At 38.6% G+C, this 14,305-nt stretch overlaps 1 protein-coding gene across 3 annotated transcripts in view; it reads right to left on the bottom strand.

Moving 5' to 3' along the window:
- The window catches only part of tagapb (T cell activation RhoGTPase activating protein b), a 34,666-nt gene that overhangs the window by 6,096 nt on the left and 14,265 nt on the right, over positions 1 to 14,305 (bottom strand). For all 3 annotated transcript variants that reach the window (XM_061753956.1, XM_061753954.1, XM_061753955.1), the window contains 7 exons: positions 13,261 to 13,346; positions 7,698 to 7,868; positions 4,912 to 5,076; positions 3,023 to 3,064; positions 1,680 to 1,764; positions 1,549 to 1,596; positions 58 to 127 (listed from right to left, as the gene is read on the bottom strand). In XM_061753956.1, coding sequence (XP_061609940.1) covers positions 58 to 127; positions 1,549 to 1,596; positions 1,680 to 1,764; positions 3,023 to 3,064; positions 4,912 to 5,076; positions 7,698 to 7,868; positions 13,261 to 13,346 — 667 coding nt within the window. The remainder of the gene's footprint in view (positions 1 to 57; positions 128 to 1,548; positions 1,597 to 1,679; positions 1,765 to 3,022; positions 3,065 to 4,911; positions 5,077 to 7,697; positions 7,869 to 13,260; positions 13,347 to 14,305) is intronic.

Below are 14,305 nucleotides of genomic sequence, written 5' to 3'. Positions count from 1 at the left end.
CTGTTGCAAACTTGCCATTGAGGAACATCTGCAAAAAGGAAGTTGATCTCAACTCACCAAGTGTCTGCAACAGCTTTTCATCTTGGTTATTCAACAACTGGGACACAGCCGAAGTATTTACATCTCCCTGGCAACAAAAGAAAACGCTTATTGAGTATGAAAGAGGAACAGGAGAATGCAGATGAGGGGAGGAAAAAAGGAAGGCTTATTTCTTCCTCCAGCCAACAACTTTGGTCAGAATGCCTACCGCAGTGGTAACGAGTACTCATCACGGACTCAAAATAAGACCACATTTTCATTTTTATACATCATTTGTGTATCCAACCACATTATATTGTGCAAAAAAACGAAAAAACAACAGACAATACACAATAGACAGCTTGTATTGTAAAGTCCCGGTGCAAAATCCAATCTTTTCATTCAAACACAACATCCATAACCATAAACATTCTGTTTTATTTAGATTAATATATGTACTATGTCAATAACGGGCACAGTATGTTCAGGTTCACGTCACCGGAACATCCTCTAAAACGGGTGTTGAACTTGTTTTCACAGCCGGCAACATCATTGTTATGGTTGCCCATAGAGGGCCGCTGATTTTGTAACTGTGGAACCGTATCAATGTATAATCATTATTGGTGTACCGGTAACGAGGCGTAATGGTACGGCAAAAATCACAGCCTTGCTTTTAAGGTCCAAGTTTGGTTCACATTCATTAAAGTAATGGACAAAATTAAAAAAAAAAATTCAAAAGTCTTATTTCTTCGAACAGATTTAGAAAATAACAATACAACAACAAAATAGCAAATAAAATAATGGATACAATAACTAAGTATTGCATAACATAGCTTTAATGTTTCCTTGTAAGGACAGCGCAACGTCAATAGTTTTTCTTCTTTTTAGTGAACAAACAATGCAGACAAGTGCACCAGTAACAGTTTGATCAGTCTGAATGATTATGCTATATAAACCCCAATGGCGGTTAGTTGCTAGTGCTTTTTCTTTTTCATGCTGAACCGGGTTTACATGGAGCCTTTTATTCCGATTAGAATTATGTTAGGGGCCCAAACCGAATAAAAATGCTCCATATAAACACCTAAATCGGAAAAAAAAAAGAAAAGCTGCAACCAAATGGAATTCCATTCGGTTTGACAGGGGTGAAATATTCCTTTTCCCAAACCGATTCAGTCATGTAAACGGTCCAATCGGAATATGGAATGCTCCGTTCTGTCTGCGTATGCTCTGCCTTGACACAAATGCGCGGGGACATCATCGTTTACAGACTTGAAAATCTGGTGATAATTGTGCTCAAATGAGTTCACCGTGATTTAAAAAGCCTATTGCTCGCCATCACGTCTGCTAGCCAGAGGTAGAGATATGCCATGTTTGTTTACAGAGTCGATGTGTGGCCATTTACTCCTGTGTATGTTCCATACACAAAAATCTGAAATGTACCGTTACACTGCCAATAATCTCCCGTCATATTTCTACATAATTGCCTCAGAATTTAGTTAGCATTATCATTAAAAGGAGGATTATACTTACATCAAAGTTGACAAACAGTTCCATGCCGCCTCCGATGAGATTTTTCGTCTAAATGATAAACGGAGAAATGATCAGTCAGAGCTTTTAAGCTAAACTTTTCCATTCTGTAAAGACAGTCGCAGTATACTTACTGCAGTGATGCCACCTAATACTTTCATGAGGATGTCTGGACAAGAAGAAGCACAACCAGCCCTGGCTCTTGCCTCTTGTATTTTACTGCAAAAAAAAAAAAATAATAACACATAAATATAAAGGAAAGTCAATGGAAAGCCACATTTGTCATTTTTGGCAGGGTTGGTGCCATGCCCTGCTATTGGGAGAGGAACCATATTTGGGACCAAAATTTACTCGCCTCACTATGATGCAGCGCAATCACATGATTTTGTTTGCAGCCAAGAAAAATAATAAATTCTGAGAAGCGTCAAGAACATTGGAAAAGTGGGTGGAAATAATAAATTGCCTAGATTGGAATATAAACATGGACAAAAACAACATTGTAGCGCGATCACGCCGGTCTACCAGAACGCTAATTGTCGTTAAACATGCCCTCTCCGCATTACGTAAGATCAATTTGAATACAACATACGTTACGTTTTGACACTTTAATTATTTTTAATTAATCTGAAAGATTAATTGCGTGCCTTGGTGCTGCTGTTTTGGTTAGCAATGGAGTTCAAAAGAGCTCAAGGGTGAACTATTTAGTGTTTGTGTGAACAATGGCAACTATGAACTGAGATTATTGATACAGTTAATAGCTAATGTTTTTTTCCTAATAGGACAAGGGAGGCATCTATTTTGGAAGCGTTCATTTGCGGATGAAATTTATGGGCAGACCTGAAAAGCCATGTGCGAGCAAGGTGACCTACAAACTTGCCTCAGTTAGACCAGTTCTGTCTGGAGAAATGGGCCAAGATTCCTGCCAATATCCAAAACGTTTGGAGGCAATAGTACCAAATACTAATGAAATGTATGCAAACTTCTTACTTTGAAGAAATTAATCAAACATTGCTTACAAAATCCTTCTCTCATTGTTCTGGCATTTAGTAAATAGAAATCATTTTGCTAATCCTAATCGACCTAAAACCGTTTAGTCTGATTTCATGTGAGACAATGAGAAAAAAAAAAGAAAAAGTGTCTTTTGATAGTGTATTTAAACTTATGGTTTCAACTGTATACTGTATGCATGTGAGATGCATTTTGTTACTGTACATGTGTGAATAATGTTATTTATGTGTGTATCTACAGTATGTGTATACAGTTTACTGCTCCTAATCTATATTATCTATATTATCTATATTATCTATATTATCATCACTACAATATAGACGAGGTTAAGCAATAATACATAAATTAACGGTCCGTGTTACCATAATTAAATCTGCTGCCCAATCCTGCTAAAATCCAGATAATCTCTTATGTAAGCATCCAAACTGAAATACCTTCAATGATATAAACAATAGTTGGAGTCTCTTACCTGTGGAGGGTATCAAACCAGCGTGCCTTCACCTCAGGAGAACTGCAAGGTAAATGTCAACATGAGTATGACTTTCTAGTCCACACCGCATCAATCAAACAAGGACTGAGACCACGCGTGCTGTCACGGGGCTCTTGACGAGGTGGAAAGTAGAACTCAGTCAGTCATGGGAACAGGAAGCTGCGTCACGGCGTCCCCCGACCAAACAACCTCCACTTCCTCCTTGCTTGCTCTTTGCAGACCATCAGTGGAAAGTGACAGGTGCTTACACCTTTAAATCTAATGCAGCTTGAACCCACGTTGACTGTGTAATTGACGCAGTGGAGCAATACTGTATTGTCTGATTCTAATACTATATTATGGGAAATTTGGATAATTTACATAATAAACAACCCTGAAGCAAGTTTCTCAGCCCATGATTGGGCAGCTAGGCTACGACATCTACATCTCCGGAGCTCTATCATGTCAACGCCAAAAGGTAAACAGAGCAGCAGTGTTAGTACAAATTAAAAATGTAACCATCTCATAATTGGTATATAATCAAATGTTTGGCTAAGCTGTCGACATGTGAGTGGGGGTATTTGTCTTTGCCCGTACCGTGTGCCAAACGGCTACATTAATTGACAAAGTGTTATCTCAGTGGTTTTGTGATGAAGTGCTGCCTCCACAAGCAGAAAATGTCAACTTTGTTGGCCCTTGCTGAACGGGGAGTTAAATTAGCCACTGATGGCTTTACGATTCATTTGCAGTCTGGACCAGGACAGGTAAACATCTCCTGCTCGGGGTGGAGTCGAGTGGCTAAGTTGGCTGTGGCCGCTTGCCTTGTCAAATGCCCCAGCTCAGTCGTCATGGTAACGAAAGCAATACTTGGCATTAGCATCCCCCCCACCCCACACACACACACACACAAACAAAAACAGTGAAGTCTTCAAGTGGAGTGTAACAAGTAGAAGTGTGTCATAATTCATCAACTTTTGTTTATTTCGACCAAAGAATGGCAGAGACTTTTTATTAAGACACCTGGGAACTGTTTTACTGTAAATTGTGTATGTGTGTGTGTGTGGGAGGGGGGTGGGGGGAATGCATAATTTGTCTTCTTTAAATGACTGCATGAATTATCTTCTAGTGGTGAACAGTAACTGACAACATTTGGTCAAATACTTTAGGAGACATTTCTTCTGAATGTGTTACTGTACTTTATTAGAAGAAACAAACACAGAAACTCGGCGGGGAATCGGTTTGACCAACAACGCCACCCTTTCATTCCTATTTTGCAATATCTCGTCTTGTGACGCTGCCGAGTGAACTTTCTCTTTGGTATTTCCCTATTTTCATATAGGCCACAGATCACATGAGCGCTTACTATCAGCCATTGTCTTACGCTAACGGTCAAATAAGAGACAAACTGCCAGTGTCCTTTAAATGCATTGCTATTTTTCACATACTGTGTTCCACATATTGTTCCAGAGGTGCAAATGGATGGATGGATGGATGGATGGATAGCTAGATAGATGGATAAAATTGTCTAAAATGCATTTATAAAATTAAGACTTACAAATCCTAACCAACCCTCAATTGATTATTTGATTAAAAGCTGTGTCCCAATAGTTTTGTTTATGCAATGTAGTACAATGGGAAGAAAAAAAGTATGTTAACCCTTTGGAATTTTTTACATTTCTGCATAACTTGATCAATAAGTGTGGTCTGCTTAAACTAGTACCACACAAAATATGTTTACATTCACAGGACAGACCGTTTATTCTTGTGATTTCGATTTAAATGAATTTAAACAGAAATTCTAAAGCGTTCACATGCTTTTTCCTTCCACTGAAATAAAACTTTGGCTTCTTCTGTGAGCGTGTGCCCCATCTTGCGGAGTGTCCACTCACCAAAAACACACCAGACAAAAAGTGAGGCCCCAAGCCAAGGCGAGGGTCACGCTGAGATCCGCGTCCTCCGCCGTTCCCTCGTCGTGCTCGGCCTCATCTTGGAAAGCGTGAAGCCAAACGTCCTCCAGTTTCACTCGGTGTTCGACACGGTAGCTGGATGTCGACCTGCGCAGAAGCAGGAGATGAAATTTGCTAGACTTTTTCCAAAATCAATCAAGACCAAGCGCTCCAGATATCCACAAAGGCGCTGCAGTATACTTGTCAACAAGAAAAACATCTCACAGTCCGTTGACATTAATTACTGTACGCCTTGGTATGCGTCCCTACTGGAACAGTGGGCAGGCTGTGGTAGAGAAATGAAAGTGATTTGCCTCCCACTTGGGAACTTCAAAACTTCCATCCATTCTTACTAATGCAGTACAGTAATGATGCTGACTTTCAGTTTATACATATTTAGTCGCAAAGATTATTTTTTTTTGTTTAAACCTGGAAAGCAATCATTTTTTCATGTTATTATGAAGCAACAAGGGACACTAAAAAGTTGTCTAATTTGAGTTTAGTTATTCATCCACTGTGAATTTTTAATCATAATTTATAAAGACATTTTTCTCACTTATATGTATTGTTTAAAGCAGTGTTTACCAACCTGTATTGAGCCAAGGCCAAATCTCACAGCACACCACCAAACATAAATTTCACAAAGTTATATAAAGTATACTGAAATAATAATGATCTGCCCTCAGTTAACTCACAAGTTGACTACTCAGAATGAAGTCTGGGCCTGTTTATTTTAACACAAAGCCATCATTCTGTTGTATGATTAGCAAAAGGTGGACACACAGGTTGCACCTTATGCCATTTCGCGGAAGAACATAATTGGAACTGTATGCGGTAGGGATAAATGAACAAAGATACATTATTTTTAATAAATAAGGGCATTATTTATTTTTTTGTGAAACTGAAATGCAAAAATTAAACTGGAAAATTTCCCATGGCAAACCTGATGACGTCTCATGTCACAGCGGTTGGGAATCGTTTAAAGGGCAACACTGTGTTGCGTTCCATCCATCCATTTTCTCCTCACTAGCGTCGCGGGCGTGCTGGAGCCTATCCCAGCTATCATCAGGCAGGAGGCGGGGTACACCCTCAACTGGTTGCCAGCCAATCGCAGGTTATGTTCCAATATTTGGAAAGAAAACAATATTTTTCCACTGCAAGAGGTTTCTGTTTAGTTGCAGCCACAATGACTAAACAAAGGCAGTTGGTCTGTGTGGAGATTCCCTAGCAGTCTGCATATAAAGTCTAAAAACACCCATTTTGCCTTTACTTCCCCTTTCACTCACCTATTCTGATTCTGTTATTACTCTTATGAATATAAGATTCCCATACTATAACCCTATCCACTTTGAAATGACAGTAAAAAATGTTTTTACTAAGAATGTTTTTTTTTTTTGCATGGCAGAATATAGCATGTTTAACAAATTGTGGCTATCTTGTTTGTTGAGTGTATCGTGCCATTTCTTTCGAACGCCTATAGAGGTGTATAATCCTCCTGGAATGTACAGTAAGCCTGTATAATATCATGATTATTAGTATGATAATACTTTCCATCTAGCTATATATATCTGTTATAACAATGATGGCAATCATATTGCCAATAGTTAAGCAGAAAGCGATATGCCGTTTTGCTCCAAATTATTAATTACAGCCAAATGTTGAGTTTAAGAGAATTTTGATTTGATCACCTGGCTAGAAAAGACAAAACAAATGTCAAAAGAATTTGTCTTATAGATATTAATGAAAAATATTTAGACTTTTAACTTTTTTTTTCACTTTGGAAATTATTCATATCCTTGGTCTTGTCAGACAATTTTGAAGACATCTTTAGTAACATTCGGATCCTGGAAACTGCTATATAAATAACCTATTTCTAGTCAAATATACATTTTGAAATTGGGATGTGCATGTATTGAAAAAGAGTATGAATCATTTTGGAAAATATGTGGTGGTGGGAGTGGTTTAGTTTGGTGGTTCAGTCCTGACAGTTTCAAGCAGAAATTGCTCCCTTCTCAGACTGATTTTTGCAGTCAATGTGAGTGATGGAAGATGACACAGATGAATGGGATGTCACTTGTTAGGTTGGATTTAAAGTGCGAGATTCAAGTGACACAGTTCCAATTTTTTTGCCCTCAAGCGGCACAATGTGGACATGCGTCGTAGCAGCGTAAAGAGGAAAAAAAACACAGGGAATCTGATATCTTCAGTTCAGACTCAAGCCTCTTCGAAATGTGGATTTGCTACCTGTGTTTACCATTACACAACAGAAGTGCAACGGAAAGCAAAATGTGTTTTAGTGGGTGAAAATATGTTTGCAAGTTGTGTCTAACTAGGTGAAAAGTGCTTAGGGTTCAACCAAAAGAGTGACCAATTCAACCAGGGGTCTCAGGGCACTGAGGATGTGGTTTAAACAATAGGGTTTTGTGTTTTAGCAAATGGGAAATACAGTGATAATGATATGAGCATTAAATGTGAATTGGGAGGGCACTTGACCTGCAATGTAAATCCAGCCTTAGATTGTTTTTAATCTCACAGAAGAATTAAAAAAAAAAGGCTCTATTCTGGAATGGTAGAAGGAGAGCCATGGGTGGTCGGCTTCGACTTGGTTTTAGGAACACTGCTCAATGGTGCGGTGCGAACCTGACCTTGTATGTAAAGTAGCAACTGTAACCAGAACGAACATGGGACTTCCCCATCACCCAGTAAAGGGTCTTTTATTTTTTTCATACTTGATCTTAGCGAAGACGATGACGTCACCGAAAAGGAAGAGGTGTCGCTCTCTGGTTTTTGTGCCCTCCGTCACGTGAACGCACTCGTCCAGCAGCAGCTCTCCGTTCTCGCTGGTGAGGCCGTGGACGAACGGACTGTGCTCCACTGAGACCCAGCAGGAGGTCTCCTCCCTGATCGAGACCACACACACGCACACACGCACACGACACATGCACACACATGACACACACGCGCACACTTGTTAGTAGGAACCTGATACAGTATGTCAGTGGGGACTTACCTGACTTAATACACCTCTTTATTCCAACACTATCACATCCAATACCATACAAAAATGCAAGCAACTGTGTCCCATTCATTATCTGGTGCAGCTCAGAATCAATATTTACCTAATCTGACAAAATCATAAAATCAAATAAACCATGCTCATCAGAGATGCTGATTATTGTTGACGTGTTTTGCTAGTCGAACTTGGCTTGCTGTGGCTAGCCAATCAGAGGACATAAAAATGCTGCGCATATTATGGGAATTTGAAGTTGCATTGATTATAATAAGTGTCCCATTGCTGATATAGTTTAAGTGAGCGGCCCGCACTACTGATTCTGAAGGCCCTGGGCAGATTAGATTTGACATGGCAGCACATATGATCTTAAATCTGATTGCTCAAAAAATCAAACACACACATACACATGCTGGAAGCAATGGAGCAAAGAGAAATGCATTTTGGGCCAAATTTAACAAAGCTGTCAATCAAGATGTCGGAAGCCAATCCAGACCACAGATTTCTGATGGAATTTGGACCACAATTGTTGACTGTGTCATCAACGTGGTGTTGACATTCAGGGAGGCTGGACAATGGTCTGACCTCTTTTGATTCGGATTACTGTGACATCAACGTTTAGAATTTTTCCGAATCAGAACAGGCGAGTCATGACATGAACACTATTGCTGTGTTTATAGTCATCTCCTGGCAAATGTTAGACAGCTACTGTACTGTAATTGTCTGTTGTCTAATGTACTCTAATGTTTTGCTTTCATTCACTTCTAGAATCAACAGACTACCACAACCTGGCAGGAGAAAGAAACTCTTCATTTGTGAATGGCAAGCAGCCATTGTGGCCATGGCCAATAATCAAACTTGAGGGTGATGGTGAAAATCACCAATTCATTGTGGATGAGGCTGGCTTCAGTCTAGCAAAGGTCAGGAGATGAGGGAGGAACATCATGGGGCAGAGGGTCACGGATAAAGTGCCGAGCCAGAGTTTAGTAGGATTTTGATATTTCCAGCCGTAGGTTAATTTGCATCTTTTGTCTTCATTTACAATATTCTGCATTTCTGAGATGGAGTTGGAATTTGTCAAAAGGAAGCCAAAAAAATAAATAAATAAATAAATTTGATTCAAAATGTCTGAGTGTGGGTGTCATTCTCTACAGTGCTTGGTTTTTGGTGCAGATGAAGTTGTAGTTCAATAGGACATTTCTTAACCGAAAAGGCACAGTGCAGGTTTGTTAGGTCTTTACTGTACTATGAAGAGGGGGCGGGGAGATAAGCTTTTCATGATTCACATGGGGTTGTAATGGCTATTGATAGTAGTAGTATTCATTTTTACAGTCCATTGTGTAATTGATGACTGCATCACATTTCAACACAGGTCATGCTGTTTGGAGGAATTATTTTTTTGCACATGTTAAACGTGTTGTTGTGTGAGAGCATTTTGCCAATGAAATCATTTTGGTTCAAATGCTCCATAAATTACAGTAAATGTTGCATGAGTATTAGAGCGGTTTTGGCAGCAAAATGATTCACTTTGAAAGGCAAAATGCACTTTTGCTAACAAAAGGAATCATTTAAATGTTAAAATTGACTTTTGCATGGAAGTCACAAAGTTTGCACTAAATGTTTTGCGCAATCACACCGACTGTAGTGCAAATGGTAGTGGTGATTGAAGAACAGCATCAAAGCAATTGAGAACTGTAAATTGAGCACCAACTTCCCATTGCGTATGAATGGGTTAAGCTGCTGCCGTTTCGCATTATCAGCTGCAGAAACTGATGGGAAAGCACCTGCTGAACTAAAACAACTGTGGCGTTGAACATGAAAATCAACCGCTATTAAAAACAAGCGCACAGTTTCAGTGAGCAAATAAAGGAACACTCTGTTTGAAAACAAAAACAAAACTAGTACCATATCTGTTGCTTTTCACCCAAATTTGACTCTAAATCAGTATGTCCAACACGTATTCAACGTCTGGAGGCACATGTCTCGACTGGAGTATGGTGGCCTTTCAAGGTCAGAAAGGTTTGCTGCAAAAGTTGCAGATCGATTTATCAACAGATAGATTATACAGTGAGAGTTCATTTTCGGTCTGTTTAACTTTGTTTTAAAAAGACAACGACCTGGAAGTCAGGCAACATTAGAAAATGAATTACCAGAGTTTTGGAATTTCTTCTGTATTAATGTACCCTCATTGGATTAGATACACGTGCACAATTTCGTAAAATCTGATACAAGAGCTGCATCAAAAATAAATCTGCCTTCCCTTCCCTATTTAATTGACATTATCAGAGAAGTCTTGATTTGACAATATATTTATCATTATAGTAAGTAGGCGGCACGGTGGCCGACTGGTTAGAGCGTCAGCCTCACAGTTCTGAGGACCCGGGTTCAATCCCCAGTCCCGCCTGTGTGGAGTTTGCATGTTCTCCCCGTGCCTGTGTGGATTTTCTCCGGGCACTCCGGTTTCCTCCCACATCCCCAAAACATGCATTAATTGGAGACTCTAAATTGGCCGTAGGTGTGTGACTGTGAGTGCGACTGGTTGTTTGTTTGTATGTGCCCTGCGATTGGCTGGCAACCAGTTCAGGGTGTACCCCGCCTCCTGCCCGATGACAGCTGGGATAGGCTCCAGCACGCCCGCGACCCTAGTGAGGAGAAGCGGCTCAGAAAATGGATGGATGGATTATAGTAAGTACTATACTAAGAGTGGTTTACAGGTATAATATTGTGGAGTCTGATTCCTTATACGCACTACTGAACCCATCAGTTAAACATCTTTGATGGCCAGTATATAAATAGACATGGCTGTCTCAACATTGCATATTGAATTCAGCTAGGAAAAGAGAAAACTGGGGCTCAGCCCGCATTCGTGTTTAATATTAAACGGACTAGCTTGCTTATCTTTTACTTCCCTTGACATTTTGTCTAGAGTGTTTATGTATTAAAATCTTAGCCAACCATCAATAAAATGCTTTTTAAATGTCGGTAAAAGCAGTGGTGGTCATGACGACATTTCTTTCTCATGGAGAGTGCTTGTCAAATTGAAAACAAAGTGGCTGAACTAACTTTTGATAGTGATTGTGTTGTGTAGAACAAAAAAGCTACAAAATAGCCATCCACTTCCACAGCCCTGTTTTTCTCATTAGAGTCCCAAGGACAGTGTTCATCTATTTATGCCAGTGACGTATTGTGACGGGCAGAACTATGAGATGCTCTTCTACTACCACTACCATCATCATTATTTCCATATACAGCTCTGGACAAAAATTAGGGGACCACTGCACAATTATCAGTTTATGCCAATAAATGATCACTTAGCTGCAAAGAAATTTAAGTTTTAGGCATTAAGCCCCAAGGTTCATCCTGGATTTTGAAGTACTCTTATTTGTCTTTTGTTTAAATGCTTAATCCTGCAGTGGTCTATTTTTAAAGCTGTATATATTTTTGGGGAATATATTTTTCTAAATGGAAAAGTGGATACATAGGTTAATTACATAATTTCTGCCCTCTAACATGAAAGATCATTTCATTGTTCTGCATGTCACTACACAGTCTATTGCTGGCATAGATAGATGAACAAAGATTTTCTCAAGATTTTTTTTATTGTAAAATCGGTGCAAGGCTCAATAAAGGTTGGGTAACACTGCATGAATGTACCACAGCACACTGGTTGGGATTGGGAATCACTGCCCTAGGTTATTGGCCGCCAAACAATTGCGTGACACAAACAACCATTCACATTCAGACCTATGGAGAGTCTTCGATTAACCTAACACGCGTGTTTTTTGTAACGTGGGAGGAAGACGGAGTACCTGGAGAAATCCCACGCAAGTATGCAGAGAACAAGCAAAACTCTATGCAGGAAGGCCACAGCTAAGATTTGACCGCAAACCTCAGAACTGTGAAGCAAATAAGCGAACCACGAGTCTGCCGCCATGTTGCTAGCTACTAAATAATAATAATAAAAAGAAAGAAAAGTGTAATTGGCTGAAGAGATTCCAGTGAGTCTTTATTTGAATCTTCCTTTACATTTCCTGTCATTTATGCTTTATTAGGATTTTGGGACTGTGAATAGCATCAGTTATGGTTCCTAATGTAAAGAAAATTAATGCCCGTGTCTCTCAAAGTCTATCAACCAATTAAGAATAACGCATTTAAATAGTCGTGACTGGATCGTAATTACCACCAATTACGACATCATGCGTCCGTGGCTTGGTTAGCCTTCCTTTGTGTGGATTACTTCATTTCATTACAGTATGACTTTTAAATTCATGTATCACTTCAGCCCCACTCAAGAAAAAAAGGTCACGGCGTCCGCCCACTCATGAAAGTTGTCAGCTTTCGTTCGAGCTTTCCAGTTTGTGGTGATCTTCACACAAAAGCAAAGGTGTTAACATCTTTAAAAAATGAAAGTATGCTACGAGGAAGTGGCCCACACGTGAAAAATGTCACTCGACCGCACGGTGGGTGTGTTGAACACCACACAAATATGTTTGATTAATACAACGTACAGTAAATGAACCTCTGTACTGTATTACATTAAAGAAATTGGAATTTATTCTAACCCTGGTACTTTTAGAATTATGAAAATTCTGGGGTTTTTTTTGGGTTTTGAATAGAGAGAGTTTAGAGAACGGATGGGCAAACGTTTTTGCTCGAGGTCCACATTTGATTTTTAAAACGGACAGATGGGGTAAAAAAATAAATAAAAATGTTTTAAATGTAAGGTATGGATGATACCCATTTTTAATAATAAAATATTAATTAATGTTCATGCTTTATTTTATTAATTTAAATGTTTAAAAAGTAATTTTTGTGTTTATGTTTAAGTGTTTAAAAAGTGTTTTAATCAGTTTGAATGTGTTTAAATCATATGGGAGGGTTAAAACTATATTTAAAAAAATTCATAAAGTTGTTCTATATCGCAAATCTATTGCAGATGGGTCTGGATCGTATCCTTGCAAAAAACGGGGTTCACTGTAATTTGATCATAAACATAAATGCAGATACAGTCTAAGCAAAGAAACAGTTCTTCAATCAATTGATGTAAAAATGCCGTCTGTCTCATAGGATTTTAATATGATGCCTTTTGTTGTACTAATCATTTGATGTTGAAAAAAGATGAACATCACTGAGTCATCTGTGTGAATGTCATTGTCTATTATGTAGTATATGTTATGACATATTTTGCGATTCAACATCTCCAGTTGCCAAACTTACTGTGTCGGACGGCACTTGCTCTGACCGTTTAGTAGTAGTTATAGTTTTGGTGTTGTAATACTAACCTGATTGGAGACCACGGCATGCCCAAAGCCTTCCCCAAAACCAATGACGGGGCAGAGCGACGTCTCTGAGCCATATTTCGGAAGTGCTGCAAGTAACAAAAACAGAATTTTACAGCTTTATTAAAAGTAATATAACATGGTTTTACATTTACCTCCCAACATTAATTATTCAGCCCTTTGCTACCGCTGATCCCGTTCAGGGTCACAGGTGAGCTGGAGCTGATTCCACCTGACCTTGTTTTGTTTGTTTTTTAGGCCAACAACACTTGTTATACTCACAAAACAACATCAAATCATTTAGTAGGAGTTATCTTATAGGCAATCTGTGATTCTATTAGCTCTATAGCTTTTATTATGGTGGAGGCCATTGCTTTTACAGGACAAATTTTACAATTTAATAATTGACTAATCTGTTGTTTATTTTTCAATTAATCTGATTCAGTTTTTCTTTTTTAAATTTCCATACCTTTATTCAAAAATGAGACATTATTTTGTAATTGAAAGTGCAGAAAATGCACAGTCATAATGATTATGATTCAGTTACCGGTTTGGTCTGTGGAAAATTGGCAAAAATGTTGATCATTGCTTTCCAAAGTAAAAAAAGATGTTTGCAAATGTCTTATTTTATCAAACACAAAGATAATCAGCCTGGTTTATTACTATCATAAATATTATTATTAATATTTACTGTTGATAGGCTGAAATTCAGAGTATTTGGACAATTTCAAGTTAAACATGATTTTTAAACGATTAATCGATTATCAAAAATTCTTGATTAATTTGACAATCGAGGAGTACTCAATTAATTGATTACTCGTACCACTAAAATATTGTACACCCTACACGTTTTTATCGAATTCATGGCACTTATTTTTTCTAAGCACACTTTGAAAACAATAACACATTTAACCATAAAATATATTGAGAGAGAAAATTAGAAAAAAAAAATAGAGTAACAACTGCAATAACAAAAAAATCTGCGATATAGCGAGACCGCTAAGCGTGAGCCACGATATAGCGGGGGATTACTGTATTTCAAAGGCAT

This window comes from Phyllopteryx taeniolatus, chromosome 18 (assembly GCF_024500385.1).
Source record: "Phyllopteryx taeniolatus isolate TA_2022b chromosome 18, UOR_Ptae_1.2, whole genome shotgun sequence".
NCBI classification, from domain to species: domain Eukaryota; kingdom Metazoa; phylum Chordata; class Actinopteri; order Syngnathiformes; family Syngnathidae; genus Phyllopteryx; species Phyllopteryx taeniolatus.
The sequence above is the reverse complement of the archived record's forward strand: the minus strand, read 5'-3'. Positions and strand labels throughout refer to the sequence as shown.